General features: G+C 54.7%; 1 protein-coding gene across 7 annotated transcripts in view; it reads right to left on the reverse strand.

Moving 5' to 3' along the window:
- Positions 1-1,348: 1,348 nt before the first annotated feature.
- Llgl2 (LLGL scribble cell polarity complex component 2) overlaps positions 1,349-22,314 on the reverse strand; it is a 36,915-nt gene continuing 15,949 nt past the window's right edge. For 2 of the 7 annotated variants that reach the window (XM_060386388.1, XM_060386389.1), the window contains exons 3-26: positions 16,868-16,965; positions 15,237-15,318; positions 14,781-14,896; positions 14,149-14,307; positions 10,008-10,170; positions 9,796-9,928; positions 9,454-9,508; positions 8,711-8,865; positions 7,405-7,622; positions 7,260-7,327; positions 6,974-7,127; positions 6,779-6,883; positions 6,303-6,595; positions 6,054-6,204; positions 4,881-5,037; positions 4,046-4,162; positions 3,758-3,924; positions 3,083-3,347; positions 2,701-2,860; positions 2,485-2,513; positions 2,202-2,249; positions 1,962-2,007; positions 1,816-1,877; positions 1,487-1,668 (exon numbers count right to left, since the gene is read on the reverse strand). In XM_060386388.1, coding sequence (XP_060242371.1) covers positions 1,658-1,668; positions 1,816-1,877; positions 1,962-2,007; positions 2,202-2,249; positions 2,485-2,513; positions 2,701-2,860; positions 3,083-3,347; positions 3,758-3,924; positions 4,046-4,162; positions 4,881-5,037; positions 6,054-6,204; positions 6,303-6,595; positions 6,779-6,883; positions 6,974-7,127; positions 7,260-7,327; positions 7,405-7,622; positions 8,711-8,865; positions 9,454-9,508; positions 9,796-9,928; positions 10,008-10,170; positions 14,149-14,307; positions 14,781-14,896; positions 15,237-15,318; positions 16,868-16,965 — 3,012 coding nt within the window. In that variant the 3' untranslated portion in view covers positions 1,487-1,657. Of the gene's footprint in view, positions 1,669-1,815; positions 1,878-1,961; positions 2,008-2,201; positions 2,250-2,484; positions 2,514-2,700; positions 2,861-3,082; positions 3,348-3,757; positions 3,925-4,045; positions 4,163-4,880; positions 5,038-6,053; positions 6,205-6,302; positions 6,596-6,778; positions 6,884-6,973; positions 7,128-7,259; positions 7,328-7,404; positions 7,623-8,710; positions 8,866-9,453; positions 9,509-9,795; positions 9,929-10,007; positions 10,171-14,148; positions 14,308-14,780; positions 14,897-15,236; positions 15,319-16,867; positions 16,966-22,314 lie in introns of all 7 variants that reach the window. The other 5 variants (XM_060386393.1, XM_060386390.1, XM_060386394.1 and 2 more) reach the window with 5 other exon arrangements.

The following is a 22,314-nucleotide window of genomic DNA, read 5'->3' on the forward strand; positions in this document are numbered from 1 at the left end:
GCCAGGGCTTGCATCTCACCCAGCTGGGTGGGTGTGGAGGGCATCTCACCCTCAGAGCCGTTTCCTTCCTGTCCTTTAACATGTTGCCCCAACATGCTGGAGAGATGGCCCAACAGTTAAAAGCACTTGCTGCTCTTGCAGAAAACCCAGGTTCAGTACCCACACCCACACGGTAATCACCTACTTAAGGTCACATGCTGGTCATAGGCAGAGCCTTCTCATCTTCACTTCACAGTCTAAGGAAACACTGTTACCCATCTCAATCCCTTCTCTGTGTTGTTGTTGTTGTTTTTTTTTTTTTAGATTCAGGTAGCCTAGGCTAGCCTTGAACTTATTTGTAGCTGAGGTTGGCTTTGAACTGATCCTCTTCCTCATAAGTGTCAGGACTACAGGTATGAGCTCATGGCTTCCTGCTTGCCAGGCAAGCACTTTACCAACCAGCCGGTTGATGCTCCTATTTCAGCACTGCCCCTTCTCCCCCAGACGGCTGCAAGGACTTGTCCCATGCTAGCCCAGCTTCCTCCAACCGGCTTGCTACACAGCGCAGGCTGCCTAGCCCTTCCGTTTGTGTATGCCTGGAGTTTTCCTCCTACTTCCAAGTTGTCTGAAGCAAGCGACCCCCTGGCACTTTAAGAGCCCATTGCTAGGAAGGAAGGGGGTAAATCTACAACATTTCCGGGCATGTTGCTTTCCGGGCACAGGAGTACCGGCTCTGCCACCATTTCTTTGGCATGGAGAAGGGGGCCCTTAAAGATGCCAAGCGTGGGCTCTATTCTGAGCTACACCCCAGGGCCCTGATTGTCTTCTGAGCAGGAACTTCATGTCACTAGTCCCTTTGTGACCGTGGGTGGGGCTATCCAGCTCTCTGGGTATGACACGTGTCAGGCTTAAAAATCATAACTTAAAAACAATCTTCCAGCTGGTCATCAGTGGCATACTCCTTTAATCCCAGCCTGCTCAGGTGGCAGAGACAGGTGGATCTCTGCGTTTAAGGCAGCCTGAGGTCTCCACCAGTGTGGGTGCCCGTTTCTACAGAGAAGTTCTCTTTTCAGGAATGGCCTGCTGAGGGAACGCTACCTACCCTCACATGGGCTCTCTAAGAAAGGCCAATAAACTCACAAACATCCCTAGGGTGAACCAGGACAGGTCAAGCCTCAGTTTGTTCCTGGGACCTCAGGAGAGATAGCTGCTGTTTGCCTCCCCTACTCCATGGGAGGAATTTTAACCACATTTGGTGACTCACACACCTAAAGAGGGGGTTCTCGGAGCATCTCTGAGGCTGGAGATGAACCTAAAAGACAGAAAAACTCGGGTCCTCAGGCTGTTCCAGTGAAGACGTAACAAGAGGTTTATTAAAAAGTCAGTTTTACTCAGAGGCAGTTAAAATTTATAACTTAAAACCCAGCCCACTACAAAAGGGGTGGAAATAAAAACTGTGCAACATTAACAAAAGGATCAAGACAGACGAGGCCCAGGAAGGGCAGCCCAGGGTGAGGTCTCTCCTCTCCCGGGGCCAGGAGCAGCAACAGGATGGTGACCAGGGTACCGGCAGCCCCTGGCCGGGCTCAGGCTGGAAGGGCCCTCAGTAGTGTTCATCTCACAGCCTTGGATGCTGTCCCATTCACTCTGCTGTGGAGGGACATGAGGAGACAGCAGATCAGGAGCCTCCTGGGTAGGAAAGGTACCTTAGTCACCTGCCTCAATACCATCGGCCATTTCCAGGGCTGACAGGGCCCTGGAGGCAGTTAGGGATCTTCTTGCTGTCCCTCCCTGGGCAGCAGGCCCCCCTCTCTTCTGGAGTGCCCACAGCCCTACCTTCCCCATTGCCGAGGCTGCACCCCACAGCCACGCGGTGAGAACGCCGATGGCTATAGCTCCTGAGGTGGCAAAGACAGGGAGTCAGCATCCAGGGGTGGTCTCGGCCCCCAGTTCCCACACTGTCCCACACTGCGGTGACTTACCCCCGGTCCCCCTCCAGCGTGCTCTGGATCTCCTTTAAGACCCCTGCTGGGTAGGAAAGACCCAGTGAGGCTTTGGGATGAGACCAGACACTTTCTTTACCAATGGGGTGTCAGACAGGCATGTCCCCTGGCCCACAGAAAGCATTCCTGGCTTCCTCTGGCCTTGCAAGCTTTGCCCAATACCCTAAGACATGCTTCCCCTCCCTCCTGTGAGCGCCACCCACCCCTGCCCTGACTCACATTCATCATTGAGCAGTGCATGCTCCATCACCGGGCCAGGCTTCTTCTCTGGAAGGCAGAGTGGTCAGGTGGGCCTGTCCTGGGCCCTCTGCCCAGCCCTCTCATTATAGGGGTTAAGGGGTGAGAGCTGGAAGCCAGAGCCCCAGATACAGAAAAACATCCGTTCCTGCACCCAGCCAGAACTCTTCCCTCTCATTCACCCTGAGCCCTCTCCTCCCTTTACTGCAGTCTAAGCAGCTGTGTCCCAGGTGAGCCCCACAGCAGTCTGACGGGCCCGTCTTACCTTCGCTATCACTCTGGCTCCTTGAGTTCCTGTGGAGGGGCAGACAGTGAGGGCTCTGAAAATCTTGGTCCCATGAGGAGTGGGTGAGGCCAACCTGTTTGACTAGGTTTGAACAGGCAGCAGCGGAGGAGGTCTGGCCTGATAGCTGGCCCAGGAAGCAGAGTGCCTTGGCCATTTAGCAAGGCTTGGGAAAGGCCCCTGGGTCCCTGTCCTCACCTGACTTGACCCGAGGTCCTTTTGGGGCCTGTGCCATTGCCATTACTGGGACGGTTGTAGTTCTTGGTTTTGGTTGAATCCACCAAACACCGGGGCTCAACCAGCCACTTGGTGGAGAGAGAAAAGCGCTCAAACTCTGAGGGTGAGATCAGGTAGAAACCTGAGGAGAGGCAGAGAAGCCTTGAGTAAAGCCAGGCCAAGGCTCCTGGGCCCTGTGGCTGTGGCAGATATCCCTCCCAGGGAGATGAGGACTCGCCTAGGGCAGAGCCTGCCAGGCAGAGCTTGGCGTCTGAGTTGCCTCTCCACCCCCTGGCAGTGCCTGCCTGAGATACCCTTCACGGGACTCCCGCCTCGCTGCTGCCCTCCTCAGGCCTGCACACACCTTGGCCGTATCTGGTGAAGACACAGGAGGCAATGCCGCTCACATCCTCTCGGCGGATGCAGCTGTACCGCACCTGGGGCTTGAGCAGGGGCATCGAGACCACCTGGATGTCTCCCAAGTTGGTGAGCACTGCCAGGTGGTGCTCCCCGTAGTCCTCAGCCCTGCAGCTGCCAAAGTGGGCGACGCCAACTCGTCGTACCCGTGAGCCCTCCAGGGCCGTCAGTTTCAGCTTCAGCTTGGCGCTCACCTTGGGCAATGTGAATACCTGGGCATGCATGGCAGCTGGGCATGAGTCACACCATAACCAGGCTACGGTTCTCCTCATCCTCCCCGTCACTACCATCGGTGTCCTCTAGCGGGCACCCCGTGGTGTACAGCAAGCTCATCTGGGTCTGAATGCCTCTTCCCCCAGCCACAGATGCAGATCTGGGGTCAGGAGGATGAAGGCCCCTGACATCCAGTGTGGGCATTCTGCACCTGCCACACACTCAGGTTCTGCCTCAGGGTTCCACCTCTGACCTTTGGGTCTAAGGCCGACACACACAAGATCCCTCCTTTCCTTCCTGTGACCTTGGAGCCCTTCCTCCAGCCCTACCCTAGCTATCATTATTTGTACCCAGGGGCCGAACTCTACCGACGACCTAGGGACGACCAGGGAACCCTGCCACGTGGCACCTTGAATTGCTCCTCCGACACCACTAGCAACTGGTGGCTCCCTTGCATGTCTGGGCTCTTTGACAGGTCATGGGCTACCTCCAGGGGCTCGGGGAGGGGTACGCTGTGTCCGTCAAGCACCAGGATGCCCACCACAGGCGCACGGTGCATTAGCTGGATCTCCTTGGCTACAAAGGAAGCAGGTTGGGGAAGAGGTGGGTTGGGGGACAGGTTGTACAATGGGCAGCTTGGTGACATCACAGACCCCAACCCACGTAGGCCAGGGCCTCTGTTTTCCCCATGACTTACCCTGTTCTGCCCGAACCAGCTCATCCATTCTTCTCTCTGCAGGAGGTACGCGCAGAGAAAAGGCATAGACAGTGCCTCCGTTGGTGCCAGCCCACAGTGAGGGACAGTGGCGGGAGCCTGCCAAAAAAGTAAAGGTTTGGGGATCCGACCCCTGCCTCTGGGAGTTGGGTGGGGCTGGCAACCTGGGCTTCCACTCCAGCCTCGCTACTGAAATGCTAAAGTTTAAGTTGGCAAGCTTATGTAAGACTCCGTTCCCTCCTCTGTAAAATGGACATGCCATGGGCCTCACTGACCTCCTGGGAAAGAGCGGGGTTCCTCACCTACACGATTCTGAACCTAGGACAGCTCTGGCCTTGCAGGGATACAGCAGTGGCCGCTGACATCCAGCACGGAAGAACCAGCCAGGGGTTTAACACTTCTACATGCATTCTGGGTAGCAACAGGAACCAAGCCACCACCTCCCCCCAAACACTATGGCGGTAGAAGACAGTATTCCCTTACGAGGAAGCTGAGGGACAGACAGGTTGGTTGATGTGCCTAAGGCTATATACTTCTAGAGAGCAGTGGGGCAAGGCTATCAAAGCAGGTCTTATGCCTGGCAAGTCCATGAGGAGCAGGGGTAAGCAAGTGTTGTCTTTGGTTCCCATTTGAACCGATGGAATGAACACCCTTCTGCGGGTCTCAGGCAAGCAGCGCTGCCTACGTGACCTCCCCCTGGGAGTGCCCATCTACCCACTTCCTCATGCCGGACAGTCCGTCTATCCTTGCCCTCGTGCTAGGGCTGTCTCCCACCAGGGTTGTGTTCTACACCCCCAGCCTCAGGCTGGCTACTCACTGTCTCTCAGGTAGGTGTCGGCAAAATAGAGGGTCCGAACAAAGCCGGTGAAAGAGTCCTCTGCCGAGCGGGCCTCGATCTTGCGCTGCACAGGTGCCAACTCCATGTTCTGCAGGCCTGTCCGCTCGGCCTTGGTGCTCACAGCCTGGGCCTGAGCCTGCAAGAAGTTGAGCTAGGCCTGAGGGTGGGCACTTGCCTCTGCTCCTCTGCTCACTGACTTGTTCAATGCTGATCATTCGGGGGAAGGGCTGGCCGTAGCCGTGCCAACCACCTGACTGCATGGGCCCCAGAGGACTTTGTCCAAGTAAGAGGTTCCCTGAGGAGAACCTGCCTGGGTTTTCAGCATTTCGTGGATAGAAAGGGCCAGAGCAATAATAAGACAACTAATTTTATGTCAACTTGACACAGGTTAGAGTCATCCTAGAGGAGGGAACCTGGTTGAGAGAATGCCTCTGTAGATTGATCTGTAGACAGGCTTGTAGAGAATTTTCTTCATTAGTGATTAGTTAACTAGTGGAGAGGGCCAGCTTATGGTGGGTGGAGCCAACGCTGGGCTGGTGGACCTGGGTTCTATAAGAAAGCAGGCTGAGTGAGCCATGAGGAGAAAGCCAGTGAGGAGCACTCCTTCATGGCCTCTGCATCAGCTCCTGACTCCATGATCCTTGCTCTGCTTGATGAGTTCCTGTCTTGACTTCCCTCAAAGATGAATTAGAATGTGGAAGGCTAAGCCAAGTTAACCCTTTCCTCTCCAAGTTGCTTCAGTCATGGTCAACACAGCAATAGAAACCCAAACTAAGCTACCAGACTTTCTCCAATTCCATGTGTTATTATTTTCTGTATCTATCTATTTATTTTTTAGTGTGGTAAGGGGCAGAATAAGCCAACTAAACCCTTTCCTCCCCAACTTGCTTCTGATCACGGTGTTCCATCACAGCAACAGTCACCCTGACTAAGGCAGCAATCGTGAGTATTTACTTGCCTTTAAGGTAAGTATCACAGCTATGGCTTTCTGGATGTGGGGAAGCTGAGCCATAAAGGAGGCGAGGCATATGTAAGGCCACTTGGTTAGTGGGTGGTGAACCTACTTGGTCCGGATTCGGATCCTGCCCTTACAGCCCAGGGAAGGAGAGCTGTATTGTCCTGCAGATGGCTGCTCTGAGCCTTGGGCCTCACCTCTCCCATGGGGCCACCAGGCCGCCGTTTATGGCCGGAGACTCTGCTGCGGCGCATTCGGCGGAATGACTGGCGCAGAGACTTCTTGAGGGACTTTACTCGAGACAGTGGGCCCTCCAAGGCCAGCTGGTCACTGGGGTGCAGTGTGCACCTTGAGGAAGGAGGGAGTCACGTCAGGCCATGAGCAGCTCGCAGGGCCTGGAGGTCCTCACAAGGTCCCAGTCCCAAAGCCCCACATGCCCTGCTCACTTCACAAAGACCTGCCGCCGCTGCTGGTGATCAAAGAGGCCGAAACCGTGGCTGGTGCCAAAGGCGACGAGCCTCCACTCAGAGTGCAGAGCCAGAGAGGTGACCACAGCAGGCGGCTGGCACTGCACCAATACGAAGGGCTGAAAGCCCGCCTCGAAGCACACGGGCCCTGGGCGGGCAGCGAGGCGCTCGTGCCCCTTCCAGCGGTAGCCCTCCTGGTCCTGCAGCAGGTCGGCCTCCGCCTGCTCCACCGCGTGCTCCGCCGCCTCGTCATTCAGCTCCAGCACAAGCACCTGAGGTCGGGGTGTGGCGGTGCATAGATCAGCAGAGGCGGGGCACTGCACCGCAAAGGCCTCTGCCTGACTCCAGCCCAAATCCTCACCTCTGGAGGCAGAACAGGTTCCCGTCCCTGCCTCACGAGGCCACCCGACCCCTCTGCCCTCAACCCCACCCTGCCACACCAGGCAGCCTGCTACCTGCCCTGCCGTGCCTGCCACAGCCAGGTAGCCACTGTATTTACAGAGGAAAATCTTCTGGATGCCCAGCCGAGGGTCATCACTGTAGGGATCGAAGGAGCCCACCTGCCAAGGGTGGGGAGATGCCCGTGAGTGGCCATGGGCCCCGTCCCGTGTAGTCCCCCGCACTCCTGGCTCCCAGGCTCCTGGCCTCACCTTGCGGAGTGGGGGCCACTCGTCCTCACCCTGGGCACTGAGGTTCTCGTTGGGGTCTGTGTCTGTGAGGAACACTTTCACCGTGCTGAGTTTATAGAGCAGCCGTAAGCAGACACCGGAGGCGTCCCAGAACCGCACTGTGCCATCCTCATGCCTGCGGGCAGAGCCCGGTTGAGGGCTGTGTCAACCAGGGTGCCTGAGGGTCTCCAATGCACAACCCCGAGCCCTGGTCCCACTCACCCGTGTCCTCCTTGGAAAAGGGAAAGTAGCTACTATCGTGACCTACCCTGTGAGCAGCAGGTCCCTCTGGGGGGGAGGCGGGGCCAGGCTGGTGCCACCATCGATGGGCCACTCCTAGAACAAGAGACCAGGAAGTCCAAGGGAACCAGGACCCAGGACAGGAGTGGGCTCGGGGCTGGGGCCGGGCCTACCATGGTGGAGAAGTGCAGGTTCTGGCGGCTGCCCGCGGCGATGACGCGCTCCCACAGCTTCAGTGGGATGTTGGAGACGTGGTGCGAGCAGGTGATGGCGGAACAGTGCAGTGAGGCCAGGTAGGGCAGCTGCACTTGTGGCCAGCCTGCTGTCTGCAGGTCAATCACCACCAGCTCCTCTTCCGCTAGCACCACCAGGGCGTAGGGGTCATCAAAGGCTGGAGAAGAGGCAAGCAGTCAGGGCTGGGAGGAGGTGCCTGGCCTGTAGAAAAAGCTCCCGGCCACCAGCTCGATCCATCAATCTGTATTGCTTGCTTGTGGCAAAATGAGAGATGCAAGGAGAAGGGCCATGAACAAGGCCCCTCTACAGGGCTGCTGCATGATGGTCAGTACTACTGAGAGCCGAACAGGAGGCCCTGAGCTCACGGATGGAAGCGGCTAGGCGTGCTGCTTTGGGAAATTCTTTCTGATGTTTGGCCCTGATGTCAAGGGAGGCATGGTAAGTGTTTTCTCTACTACAGCGCCTCGGTTTGCCCTGGAGGCCCAAAGCAGGGACAGGCAGCAAGTCAGCAAGTGTGTCTGTGCCCCCACAGAGTGGCCCCACAGAGCGGCCCTCAGGCTTCAACCTGTGGGCGCTTATCAGGGAAGAGAAGAGAGGAGGCAACAGCTCTAAGCAACCGGAGCAGGAGGAGGGAGGAGAGGCCAAGAAAGAAGGAAACAGGCCTGGGGGACCCCTGAGAGTTGGGGGGAGGGGTCAGAAAGGAGACTCAGAGCCAGCGGCATCTGAGCAGTCGTGCCTTCAACCGAGGACCTCAGGTCAGGGTAGTGCGCAGAGGAGGCCTGCCCTCCCTCTCCCGGACAGTTCCCAGGCCTCCTCCCTGCTTCTACACCAGCCCTTGCTGGTCTCGTCTGTTTCCTACTCATGAGGCTGACTCAGGGATGGCCCCATACGGCCACCTGCTACCCCACCCAGACTTGAACCACATCTAAGCCAGGACCCTGTCGCCAAGCTGGACTGGCATAAATCCAGCAATGCAGATCTGCCCGAGTTGGGCCAAATCCTTTAAAGAGAGTTTGGAATGTGTAAGAGGTGTGGCCTGGAAGGATGGCATTCCAGACTGGGTCTCCACCTGGGAGGATGGCAGGGAGGGACAGAGCAGGGTTCACAGTTGTCACTGGCTTTAGCGGCACTAGGAAGGGTAGGTGATAGGCTAAGGGATCCAGAAGGTGGCAGGTTTGGGAACATCTACACATCACCCTTCAGTTTTGCACATGCCCCGCACCCCGGCTCCCAACGCTCCCCTACCAGCTGCAGGGTCAGCCTCTGAGAGGACGGTGAAGTCAATGACGCGGGAGGTGAAGTCAAAGGCTGTCTGCTGGCCGTTGTGGACCACTGAGATGCAGTGGCGGTCCCCATAGCTGGCACGTGGCATCCCGCCCTGGAAGATGGTGAAGGGCAACCTGCAGGCACAGGAGGGAGGGGGGCTGGGGCTCCATACAAGGCCTGACGGTCACAAGCTGGGTCGGCAGCTGGGACCTGACGGTACGCACAGAGCAGAGGCCAGCCTCTGTGGCAGGCGCTGGAGGCTGGGGGGTCCCAGAGCCTGAAGAAGGCCAGTTTCCAGCATGACTAAAGGGGGCAGGGCAGACTCTCAATTCTTTCCACCCGAAGCAGCCTTGAACTTGGGGGTGAGGCAGGACATCCGTTCTAGGAGCCTTGGGCTTCTGTGGCTATCCCTGCTCCTGCACTATAGCCTGCTAAACTGTTCCCACACCAGGCCTCACTATATACAGTTCCTCATGAGGAAATGGGGCTGAGGCCACAAGAACGCCAACTGACAGCATCTCTCTGGGAAAGCTGGATGAAGGGATGGGAACGGATCTTGCAGAAACCTTCCACTGAGAGGTATAACAAATAACAAATCTGCCCACAACCCTGGGACCAAGACCCTACAAGGTCCTCCCCAGGCACTGCCTCCCTGGGCAGGAGCCCAGAGATCTTTCCAGGGAGGCTGTACAAAGCAGAAGGAAAAAGGCACTGGCACTTACCCTTGCCTGGTTGTAAGCCAGAAGATTTTGGTTATAGCCTTGCAAGGAAAGGGACCTAAAAGAAAGGCGTTAGCATGAGCAGGTCTTCCACAGGGTCTGGATCCCTTGCTCTAACCACAAATGAACCTGTAACGGGGAGGCTTTCTCCATGCAGTTCCCTGGGGCAGCCATACTGGGAACCAGAAAACCAGCTGTGTGGCTCTGGACCAAGCCCTGAACCTCTCTGGGCCCAGATTCTGCTTCTATGAGCGAGGCAGCCTACTCCCAAGCCCAGGAAAGCCCACAGGTGCTTCTCAGGCAGAAGAAGAGACAGGGCCAGACCCTCTGCGCAGGAGCACTGACCGTAAGGTATAGAGCTGCGCAGGGGCTCCGGGCTCCGGCTGTCACTGCACACGGACCACTGGCAGTGGCTGCCGTCGGAGTGGCAGGTGACAATCAGGCTGCCATCCCGCTGCCAGCTGGCATTCTCCAGTTGCTTTGGAGGAAGAGAGGAAGAGGTCAGAGGTGGGGATCAGAACTGCAGTGTACACACGGGCCTGGGAGACACCACCTACCTGGCTGCTGAGGAAATGGTAGAGCACGCGGCTGCCCTGGAGGTCCCAGACGACGACGAGGCCTCGGCTGTAGCCGATGAGGATTTGGTTGGGGTCTCGAGGGTGCTCCTGCAGGGCCTCCACCATCTCAAACACTCGCCGGTGGCGGGCCTCCTCTGGCAGCCTAGGCAAGGGAGCACTATGAACCCATGAAACAGCGGGCACCCCACATGCCAGCCTGGGAAGATGGTGGGGCTGGCCATATCACAGTAAGGGCCATGTAGAACGAGACGTGGTATTTATTTATTAGAACACAACACCCCCCCTCTCTCTCGGGGCAGGTATTATGGTAGATACTATAATCTCAACTCAGGTGGTGGATGGATCAAGTGTTTAAGATTAAATGCAATTGGACAGTAGTTCGAGGCTCTTTTGGGCCACACTAAAGACTCAAATCTTTACAGATAAAACGAAAATAGCTGAGTGCGGTGGTGCACACCTCTAACCCTAGCACTGGGAGGCAGAGGCAGGCAGACCTCTGTTGAGTTCGAGACCAGCCTGGTCTATTTAGCAAGGTCTAGGACAGTCAGGGTTGCATAGAGAACCTGTTTCAACCAGCTCTATAGGAAGATTAATTTTATTGTTTTTAATGATGTATACATGTGTAAGCCTGTGTGCTGGCATGTGCACGTGAGTGTTGGTGCCCCTTGGGAGCTGGAAGCACCTGAGATGGGCGCTGGGTCTGGTGTTCTGCAACAGCAGCAAGTGCTTACCCACAGGGCCATCTGTCTGGCTCCAAAGACATTTCTAATGAATGCAAGTAACAGTTACAGGAACCTAAGTTGTTCTGCAGTTACATGTGCTTATTAATTTTAAGTATCTTTTTGAAATTTTATTAGATGCATTTATGTGTATGAGTATACCAGGTATGTGCAGTGCCACAGAGATTAGAAGAGGGCATCGGATCCCCTGGAACTGGAGTTATGGATATTTGTGAGCCACCATGTGGGTGCTGGGAACTGAACTTGGGGCCTCTGCAAGAGCAGCAAGTGGTCTTACCTCTGGGCCATCTCTCCAGCCCCTTGTTTATTTTATCTTATTAAATTTATTTATCTGTGGTTTTTTTGAGACGGGGTTTCTCTTTGTAGCTCTGGCTGTGTGGGAACTCACTCTGTAGACCAGGCTGGCCTTGAACTCACAGAGATCTACGTGTCTCAGCCTCCCAAATGCTGGGATTAAAGGCATGCACCACCGCTGCCTGGCTAAATTTATTTATTTTTATTTCATATGTTGTGGTGTTTTGCCTGCATGTATGTCTGTGTGAGGTTGTCATTCCTGGAGTTACAGACAGTTGGGAGCTGCCATGTTGGGTGCTGGAGAATTGGACCTGGGTTCTCTAGAAGAGCAGTCAGAGCTCTTAACCACTGAGCCATCTCTCCAGCTCCACCTCCCCTCTGCTTGCTTATCTATCTATCTGTCTGTCTGTCTGTCTGTCTGCCTGCCTATCTATCTGGTTGGTTGGTTTTCAAGACAGGGGTTCTCTGCATAGCCCTGGCTGTCCTGGACTCCCTTTGTAGTCCAGGCTGGCCTCAAACTCACAGTGATCCACCTGTCTCTGCTTCCGGAGTGCTGGGATTACAGGTGTTCACCACCACCGCCTGGCTGTTTATTTTACAATTTTATTTTATTTACTATGTCTGTGTGCATGCTGTATGTTTGTGAACATGGGCATGCACAAGCCATCACATGTTTGTGGGTAGAAGACACTCTTTTGAGGTCATTTCTCTCCTACTTTCTCCCGGGTTCCAGGGAGCAAATATAAATTGTCAGGTTTGAGTGGCCACTGTTAAATTTTACCTGCTGAGGCACCTTGATGGCCCTTTTTTGCTGCTGTTATATGTAGGTTGTATAAGTAAGTATGTGGTCACGAATTCATGTGTTGGGGGGACAGATGCTCATGTGGAGGCCAGAATTTGACATGGTCTTCCCATTCTCTGCCTTAGTTTTTGAGACAGGATCTCTTGTTGAACCTGAAACTCACTGGTTCAGCTCACTGGCTGGCCAGTGAGCCCTGGGAGCCTCTGGTCTCGACCTCCCTGGCCCTGTCATTCTGGAAGCACACTACCACACCAGGCTGTGTTTGTTTGCTCTCCTTCTTCAGTAAAGAATTCTTCATGAGTTTGCATGCTAACCTTATCCATATTGTTCCAATTTAGCATATGCGCTCCTGAGTGAGCTCCAGCCTCAGCTTCCGGAGTGCTGGGTTTACAGGTGTGTACCACTAGGCCTGGCTAAGACCTCAACGGACATAATATCACAGAGATGAAAACTGCTGGGCAATTAGATGGTTTCCAATCTAATGCTATTAACAACAGCACTGTGGGTGGGGCGCAGCTCAGCAGCAGAGCACTTTCCCAGCATGCCTGAGGCCTTGGACTTGATCCCCAGCACCTACCAACACAACATACACACACACCACCCCACAATGATAATAAAGAATCTCTGTCTTTGTCTCTTGTAGTATTTATCTCTTTGGATGGAGACCTTGTTAAATGACCAGACTTGCAGGGTGGACAACGGAAAAACCTAGCGCCATGTAAAAACCATGGCTTCTACCTGTAATCCTGGCATTCACGAAAAGGAAACAGGAGAATCTAGACACCGGCCCTAGACACACAGCATGTTTGGGGCCAGCCTGGACTAGGTGAGACCCTGTTTCAGAACCTCCTGAACAAAATAAAAGCCTACTTAAGTGTCACAGTAGAAGATGAAGACAGATTTAGATCGCTAGAAGGAATTCTCAGGCATTCCAGTCCCTTCCTGACTAGCCTCAGCCAGCTTACCATCGGATAAAGGGCAAGGGGCTAGGGGCAAGGCTGGGCTCTGGTGGGGCCACTTGTGCAGGACTTGGTCCTCCTAATGTCCTGCCCATAGACTCAGCCCAGGCTGGACACCAGCCACCCCACCTGTCATCCTACAAACTACGTGGCTCTGACCTCAGGCGTGCTGCCCTCGCCTGGTCCTGCCCTGTCAGGCGGGAATGGAGCAGACCTTATAGTCAGAAGGCCCCCACCCCACACAGGAATCCTCCCGAGCCAGCAGTGCCGGAGCTGGACAAGTGGGTCCTGTCTCATCCCCACGTGGACACTGGGAAAGCCTGGTTTGCCAGCTGTCTATGGCCTGAGCCTGCTCTGGGGCCTCCAGGTCTGAGTCCCGGGACACTGGCCACCTGCTGTGGAAGGTGCCCAGCACTGTCAAACCGGCCCAGCAAGCTCTTGTTTAGCTCTACTTCTAGACTCCCGTCCCCCTCTGCATCCGCAGAGCTGCTCTGATCCTGTCTGCAGCAGCAAGCCTCGAAAGGGATCTGAACACACCTCCAGGCTTTTCAGCCACATTACAGAGGCCCAAAGCTCAGGTGTCAGCAGGAGGCGGCCCAGCTGATGCAATAAGTTCGAGCCTGGGCTCCCTCACTGCACAGGCCTTAGGACCTTGAGATTTGCGGTCCCATGTGCAAAGGGTACTGGACTAAGGAGCTGCTGACACAGCAGAATTTTGGGCCTTACTTTTCTCCTTATTATCATATTATATCATATCATATCATCATCATCGTTTTATGTGTGTGTGTCTGTGCACCACCGGAACACAGTGCCCCTGGCGGCCAGAAGAGGGTGTCAGATCCCTCAGGACTGGAGTTACAGACAAGGTTGTAAGCCACCATATGGGTGCTAGAGGTGGAACCTGAGTCCTTTGGAAGAGCATCCAGTGCTCTTAATTCCGAGCCATCGCTTCAGCCCATTTCCTGTTTTGCTTTGAGACAGGGTTTCTCTGTGTAGCCCTGGCTGTCTTGGAGCTCACTCTGTAGACTAGGCTGGGCTGGAACTCAGAGATCTACCTACCTGTACCTCCTGAGTGCTGGCATTAAAGACTACCTCACCACACCCAGCCTCTTCTCTCACCTTTAAAAGAGGTGACAAAATTCCTTCTAAGCCCCTCCCCCTTAGTGCTATGATGTTAACAGGTACAGGATTGACTGATACTCAGTTTGGGGACAGGTAGAAAGTCGAGGGTTTTGCTTCCAGGCCCCTTAGATGTCCTAGGACAGACTGAGCCCTCACTGGGGACCAACAAGACAAGGCCACAGGTGAGGTGCTGGGCGGCTCACCATTGCAGCACTGAGTCCGAGCTGATGGTCCTGTCGTCCAGCGTGCGGAAGCCTGGCAGCTGCACCACAAACACACTGCCACTCTCGGTGCCCAGGTAGAGCAGCTCTCGGGAGGAGTGAGGTAGGATCTCGGTGATCTGTGTGGCACTGGGGGCAGCCCTGTGAACAGGGACAGCTGCCGATGAGCTGTCTCTGTCCAGAAAGCGGGGATGTCGTTCCCAGCCGCAACGAAAGCCTTGTCTAGGAAAGACAGGCCCCTGAGGGCCTTGACCGACTTCAGAGCATCTTGGGCTATGACAAATGATCAGTTTACATCCTATCAAGGTGGGAGACAGGTGGCAGGGAGCGTTGACTGTTAACCAAGAAAAAGACCTAGCACTCTTGTGCCCAAGAGGGTGTGGGTATGGTGAGGGCACAGACCATCACAGCCTAAAAGAGCACCAGAGCATGTGTTGGCGGCTTGAACATGAGTTAGACACGGCCAACGCAAGAGGTGAACCCATCCTAGAACTAGGGGAGAACAGGTAAGGAGGGGCCAGGAAAGGAAAGGAAAGAAAAGAAAAGAAAAGAAAAGAAAAGAAAAGAAAAGAAAAGAAAAGAAAAGAAAAGAAAAGGGACCACCGTGCCCTTACCCTGGGGGGCCACGCAGTATGAAGCTCTCTTCTTCCTGTAGCTCTGACACGCCACCTTTGACCTTCAGGCTCCACAGGTGCAGGCTGTTGTCATCCAGCAGAGTGACCAGCTCACACTAGGGAGAGGATGAGGGACAGGAGCTTGCTAGCCAAAGAGAGCCGACATTCAAGGCCTTCACTTCCTGGGGCAGCCTAGACCGTGTTGGATTTTTCAAGGTGCCCCAGGACAAAAGGCCCTCTGTGGTCCTCAGGGTGGCCTGTGAACCTCTAGGTGGACAAAGGGAGGGAGCGCCAGGTGTTGTGTGAGCACCCAGGGCTACCCGAAAGCCCCACAATGCCCCATTCTGACGACCCCCCCTCCCTGCCCTTGCCATACTATCCCTTCCAGATGTGAGGGTTAAGAAAGTAGCAGGGAGGCCCCTCTCCTCCGTGTCCCCTCCCTAAACAGGTGCTCACCTGACCAGGCAGGAAGTGGATCTGCATCACGGCGTTGTTCTCCCGGTGCAGCCCCATGAACTCTACCCCAGGGGCACCATATCTAAGAAGGCTCAGGAAAACCTCAGACAGCTGGATGCCAGCCCTCCCCAACCCTAGCGGCGGTGGGTAGCCTGGGTAGCAAAGAGTGCACCCAGGCAAGAGCCTGTGTGCCATGTCCAGGGGCACAGGGTATTGGGGGGTAGATAGCAGCAATCCAGGCCCAGGTGCACTCAGTCAGTGATCTGACCCTGGGGAGGGTTCCCCAAGCAGGTCAGGTGTTGGGGGGGGGCAATTCCCTATCCTAGCAACTGTCAGGCTGTCACCCCTCCCCCCACACCACCCCTGCAACTTGAGCTGTACCAGGCCTATCACCTGTCACCTGGTGGCACCTGTGAGAACATGGGGCACCTGGTGGCAGGGGGTGGGGCACCCCCAGCGGCCTAAGTCTTGGCACCAGCAACTGGCAACCAGGATGTAGTCCTGGCTGGTAATGATTAACGAGCTGGGGGAAGTTTGCACTCTAGCAGGCCTCGGGCCTCTGGCCTCCTGTGCACACACCAACCCTCCCCACCTGGCACCTGTGTTCTCACTCGTGCTGGAGGAGGGGAGGACTTGGTGGGAGGAGCTTCCAGGTCAGCTACCCAAGGTGGGCCCCTGTCTCCCAACTTCTCCAGGACTCTTAGCAGAGGGTGTAGGTTAGACATCAGGAATTTGGGACACTGTCTAGGACTCGGGGCCCAGCTAGCCGGTATCCCAGGGTGAAGCCTCCCTGCCGAAACCACCTATTTCCCAGTCGCCCACTGCTGTGGACAAGAGACTGTGCAACTGGGAGACCTCTGGTCGTAGGTTAGGGAGGGCCTGACTCTGCCAAGCAACGTCCCTTCCCCTCGCTGGGGTGTGTGTGGCTGGCCCCGGTGTTCACCTTCCACCTGTGGATGCAGGGCGAAGGGCCAGTCCACCCCAGCCTTTAATGGAGGAGGAAGGTAAACAAAATGCAGTCTGTCTCTACTCACTACCATAAGGGCAGACTCTGGAGAGGACAGATGTTTGCACCATTCCCAGGGCCAAGATGGGTCATGTGGAACTTGATTTTGGCAGGGGTATAAAGTTGAAGGCATCAAAGAAACAAACCCCAGGCCTCGCCAGGGATGTGTCCACCTCTCCAGATGCCTGAATGGCATGTTGGGAAGGCATCCTCCATTACCTAGGGTCGCTTACTTACAGTGATAGGACCTAGCTTTCTTTGGGACCTCCTCCTTTAGCCTAGGCCCCCAAAGTAGGTTCTGGGTCCCCATGCCCTGTCAAAGCAGAAGGAAAACATGCCGGGACCAACCCTAACTCCTCCGGACAAGATGCAGCCACCCAGGGCTCAAGTCCTGGAACATTCAGCTCTAGGCCAGGAGGGGGACTTGAGTAGCTGGAGAAGAGGAAATGAGCCCACCCCTTCCTCTAAGACACACAGCTTGCCGTGCTAAGTTCTCTCCTTGCTTTTGGACTAACTGCCCAAGAGCAAGCAGGGTAAGGCAGGCCCTCTCCAGATCTCACCTACCCCTCATGTCCCAGAGACCGCCTTGGCCTCTCCCCCTGGCAGCAGGCACTGGAAAGGATACAGCTTGACTGCTCCGGAGCGGGTGCCGATGGCCAGGATGCGCAGCGAAGGGCTATAGCCGAGGGCGCTGGGCTGGTGTGGGAAGCCATGCTCCACTGTCTGCAATGAGACCCGCATAGGCTGGGACTATAGACAGGGCCCTTATATCCCCATGTCCTCCAAGGTTGGGACTGGGCTGCGGAGCCACCGTCCAACTGGTACAGCAGGAAAGGGGGCTCAGAACTCTGCACCTCCTTGCCTCTTCCCAGATGCTGAGGGTGCTGGCGGTAAACCCAGGCTCCTTTATTTCTATAGTCCACATCCCTGGCTATACGGCCACTCCTAGAAGACACTCCTATGTCTCTAATGACACACAGGCCACCTGACATTCTCTGGGAACCTGTGTCTGGATCAAGAGTGTTGTGGATCACACCCCAGCCTTCCCGAGCATCTGGGGGTGCTGGAATGTGGCAGAGGGTGACGACATGGAGACAATGGTTCTTCCTAAAGCAGCCTGGAGACGTTGCGGCTCTAGGACACCTGAGGACACCCCAGTAACCCTGCCTGGTACTGGACTCAGCAAGATCCCTTGTCATTGTGTTTTCCTCAAACATCTTCCCAGACAGGAAACTTCTGGAGTATTGTTGCAAGTTACCTGCTTTTGTTCATTCCTTTTTCATCGAAAAAACGTTTGTTTTACATTTTTAAATTTATTGTGTGTGTGTACCTGGGTGGTACAAGGGCCGTGGGCGTATCTGGAGGTCAGAGGACAAGCTAGGGAAATCTGTTCTTTCCTTCCTTCTTGTGGGTCCTGAAGATCAGGTGATCAGGCCCCAAGGGCCTTTTCCTGGGTCTGCTGCATAAGGCGCGAAACCGGAATTCAATCCTTGGACCCCGCCAAAAGGTGGAGGAGGGAAACTGACTGACTAACAAAGTTGCCCTCTGGGCAGATGTGGCGGTGCACACCCTTACTGGAGAGACAGAGGCAGGTGGGGCGCTGTAAGTTCAAGCCTGCCTAGTCTACAGTGGGGATTCTAGGATAGCCAGGGTTACACAGAGAAATCCTGAACCAAACCAAACCAAACCAAACCAAAACAAGAAAGTTGTCCTCTGACCTTCACACACGCCCCCACATGTGAGTTACATACTGTGTAACTATACATGTTATATACAACCATATATATATACACACACACACAAGTAAATTACATATATACATAATTTTTGGGGTGTTGGGGAGACAGGGAATCTCTATTGTATGTAGCTCTGGCTGCCCTGGAACTCACTGTGTAGACCAGACTGGCTGGCCTCTGCCTCTCTAATGCTGGGATTAAAGGGGTGTGCCACTACACCCGGTTATATATAATTTTTGAAAAAAACACAGATGCATGCCTGGATCACATCACAGCAACACCCCCACACGTGTTCATGCACACGATAGCTTTCCGGGGTGTTTATCTGCATGAAGCCTCCCAACGGTTAAAAGCTTTAAAATGAACTGAAAATGGCTGGAGACTCTCCTGAGGGGTCACCGCCTCCTGCCCAGGGTTTCCACAGTGCCAGCCACACTGTGGTCACGTCTGGACTTCCATCCCTGCCTGGATCTGGGTGGTTTGTTTTCACGATAGGTTTGTGTAAGCAGCTACGGCCTGAAGCGTGTGAATGCAAACACACCAGCTGACAGAGCAGCCCTCGGGAGATTGGGTTCTGCTTCCCACCCGAGCCACCTACCCCACGGAGCACAGGTTCTGGTGAACTAGGTTAGAGCACAACGGCAATAAGATTCTTGGCTAAATCGGTGAGTCTGCAGTGTGGAGAAGGGTGAAGAGGCAGCCGCTCCGGCTCCTGTCTGTGGGCTTCACTGAACAGCCGTATCAGACCTCCGGCAGTACAAAGAGATAAGCCGTGGTGACAGCAGGCACATACTCAAGGGCTGTGCCTCCCCACCGTCCAGCCCAGTGGCTTTAAGTGAGGAGGTCAGGCCACAGAGGACAGCTCTAACAAATGCCTCCTCTCGAGGGGTGGAATCCCTGGGGCCTGACTGGGAGGGTGGGATGGTCCAGGAACACAGTCTGCCTTGCAAATGGAAGTACCTGGATGGTCAGGCAGGAATGCAGGAGCCCAGAGGGGACCCCAGTCCGAGGCCCCCAGCCAGCCCCTGTCCCTGTTCAGCTATGTGAAAAATGCAGAGCCTGGAAAAGCCATGGGTAGATAGCTGAGTGTCTGGAATGCAAACATTTCCCAGAAAAAAAAGGAGAGCAGAGAGCTCACACAGGTTGTGTGGGACAAGCTAAGGGCCCGGCTCCTCAGGACCCAGCTGGGCCTTGGCGATCCCAGGTTGCTAAAGCCTGGAGAAGTCAGAGGCCAGAAGAAGGCTCCTGAAATTAGCGATTTCCCCATAACCACCAGCAGTGGCGGCGCAGGGCCAAAGCCCAAAGCCCACGGAATGTAGACTTTGGAGGACTAAGAGTGGGGTAGGGGATATGCCCTCAGCAGCCTTAGGCCCAGCGGGAGGCCCCACACCTTGAGCTGCTTGGGACAGTGGCCCTGTGTGGCCACTGCTCACTGGCGGTGTGGGGGGTACTACCCCCAGAAGATGATCTTTAAAAGTTTCCTTTATGTCAACCAATTTAAACATGAATGGATATTCGGACTGCTCACACCTGTGATCCAACACTCAGGGGAAGTGAAGGCAGGAGAGTTAGGGGTTTAAGGGCAGCCGCAGCTATACAGCAAATTCCAGGCCAGCCTGGGCTACCGGAGACATTGTCTCAAAAAATCGGAGAAGAAAGACTGTTCAGTTCTGCCACGGGAAAATGTTTCAAGTGCCTTTACTGAAAGAACCTGAATTCCAAAACCACAGGGCTGGGCTCTGCAGGCCAACCTCAGGCCCTTCTGCTGCAAGTTTCAACCTCTTACAACTGAGACTGTTACAGAGTGCAAAATATGCCAGGATTTAGAGGCTTAGCATCAACAAAACGTATCAAGTCAAGGACTAGAGTGATGGCTACGAGGCTGAAAGCATTGGCTGCTCTTGCAGAGGACCTGAGTTCGATTCCACACAGTGGTTCACAACTGTCTCTGACTCCAGTTTCAGGGGATCCAACACCCTCTTCCAGCCCCTGTGGGCAATGAATGTACAGGGCACACAGACATACATGCAAGCATGCATAAACACACACACACACACACACACACACAAAAAAAAAAAAAAAAAAAAACCCAAAACACTCATGCACATAAAAAAATAGAAATAAAACCTTCCCCAAACACAAAGAAAGTCATAAACAAGTCAAAACATCTCATTGGTAATTGTACTGACTACATGTAAAGATAATATTTTGGGTATATTAAGCAGAATCATTATCTAAATTAATTCTGATTATTTATTTGGTTTTTCCCCAGAGTCGCCCTGGCTGTCCTAGAACTCACAGAGATCCTCCTGCCTCTAAGTCCAAGGGCTGGGATCAAAGGTGTGTGACACCACCGAGCCTACCTATGCTTACTGGACACTATCCTAGATTATTTTGCCTTCTCATGAGCAGGGAAGTCAAAGAAAATAGACCTGCAGCTTCCACTTGGCTTGAGGCCACGCATCATCCCATCAACTCTTAAGGACTTTTCCTGCAATCCTGCTCAAATCCTTCCCTTCTCCAAAGCTTGGGCATCCCCCACCCCCCACCCATATTCCTCATATCCCTTGGAGTCTGGGGGACACTGACCACTCTTCCCTGTTCATCCAAAGGTCAGTTGAGAATAGGCATCCAGTCAAGCTCACTAGGTAGGCCTCACCAGGATGATACCCATGATGCCCTGAGTAGGGTATCCTTGGACTGAACATGAGGCATCTTGGGAATACAGTGAATGTGTGTGGGGAATCGATCACCCCAGTGTGAGAGCAACCACCCCCAAGCTGGCTGGCTACTAGGGTCCTCACTGTGTGCAGTATCCCCCGGGGCATCTTGTCCAGCTGACAACACTTAGGGACCACAGCTCCCTCAAAAGCAAAATAAGGGTCATACACTCCACAGGACTTTCTCTGGACAGGGCCCGAGTGAGCGGCGACTTCCCAGGTCAGTGCCTCCCTGAAGAGGCAGAGCCAGGCCCAAGTGCAGGGGACCCTATGGGTAGGGGCATGTGGAGGGCTCAGCGGCCCTTGCTGGGACAGGGAGGGAAGATGTGGTTTTGCCAGGAAGGCTGACAGAGCCTTCCTGTCAGGGAGGAACTAAAAAGCCAGGGTGTGTCCTGGGGAAACCAGGTAAGGGAAGTCTGCCCCAGCCATCCTGTACCTCAGGGTCCTGCCCACACTGGCTGTCCTTTCCACAACAGCCAAGGCTCTTCCAAACTTTCACGCTTTGGATTTCCCTGAGCGTAAGTTCTACATGGATGGTGATTCCCCCACCTCGTTTAGATAGGATGAGATGACCTTTCTCAAAGGAGATGCCCACAGGGTCCCAGCGACAGAGGCTCCCCTGTAAGCCAGAGCACGTGGGCAGCAGGCACCTCAGGGACTCTGGAGGCATGGGATTCCCAGACCCCCAGAACTCCAGCTCTGGATAAACCAGAAGGTGGACCAAAGCTCAGCAGTAACCCCCTTCACCACTCCAGCCTCTGTCCTGCTTGCTACCTGGGCTCAGGTGACCTCTGCCAAGGGAGGTGAGAACAATGGGCTCTTTTGACAGGGAGCAGAGAAAGGAGAGCAAAGATGAATAGAAGCCGCCAGACTGTAATATTAGCCCAAGTCCCTGTCAGATTGTGAGAGGTGGGGGTGGGGAGGTGCCCTTCACCTTGCGCTCAGCCAAGGTGGACTCCCCTCCAAACACAAGGCCTTAGGGAACCTGTAGTGTCTGTCAAGAGCTGAAAAAAGAGCCCCAGGAAGCTGCTCAGGGCCACAGCAGGAAGGGGGACACCTCCACCTGGCTGAAGTGGCTCTGCCAGATACTGGGTGTGGTAAGCTCAGATTCCTGGCCCAAGCAACTTGGCCTCTCTGTGTGGCTGTCACCTGACACTAGGGCCCATGTAGGCAAAAGCCACAACAAAACGACTGGGCCCTGGACCGGACAACTGGTCAGAAGCGTGCTGTTTATTGAGGGGGATGGAGGTGGGGTGGCAGGAAGAGTCTGGGTGTGGCCTCAGCTGCAGCCTAGGGCGGCACCTAGGCCTAGGTCTGCTCACTCCTGGGTGTGGCTATTGGCGGGTGCCTGGGTTTCACCAGAGGCACAAGCAGGCCCTAAGCAATGTTCAAGGAGCAGGATTTCACTGACTAGAAAGCCCAACCCCTTCCTGATCTCTTAATCTTCAGTGACCCTATACAGCACCTCATTCTTACTGGGTTTGAGGACCCACCACAAGGTGGTAAAAGGCAACTATAAAAACTGAGGCTCTAAGAGGTAAAGTCACCACTACCCTCAGGCCACCCAGGTAGTAAGTGGGTGGGACAAGACTTTGACCATGCCTGGAAGATGCCAA

This window comes from Meriones unguiculatus, chromosome 7 (assembly GCF_030254825.1).
Source record: "Meriones unguiculatus strain TT.TT164.6M chromosome 7, Bangor_MerUng_6.1, whole genome shotgun sequence".
NCBI lineage: Eukaryota > Metazoa > Chordata > Mammalia > Rodentia > Muridae > Meriones > Meriones unguiculatus.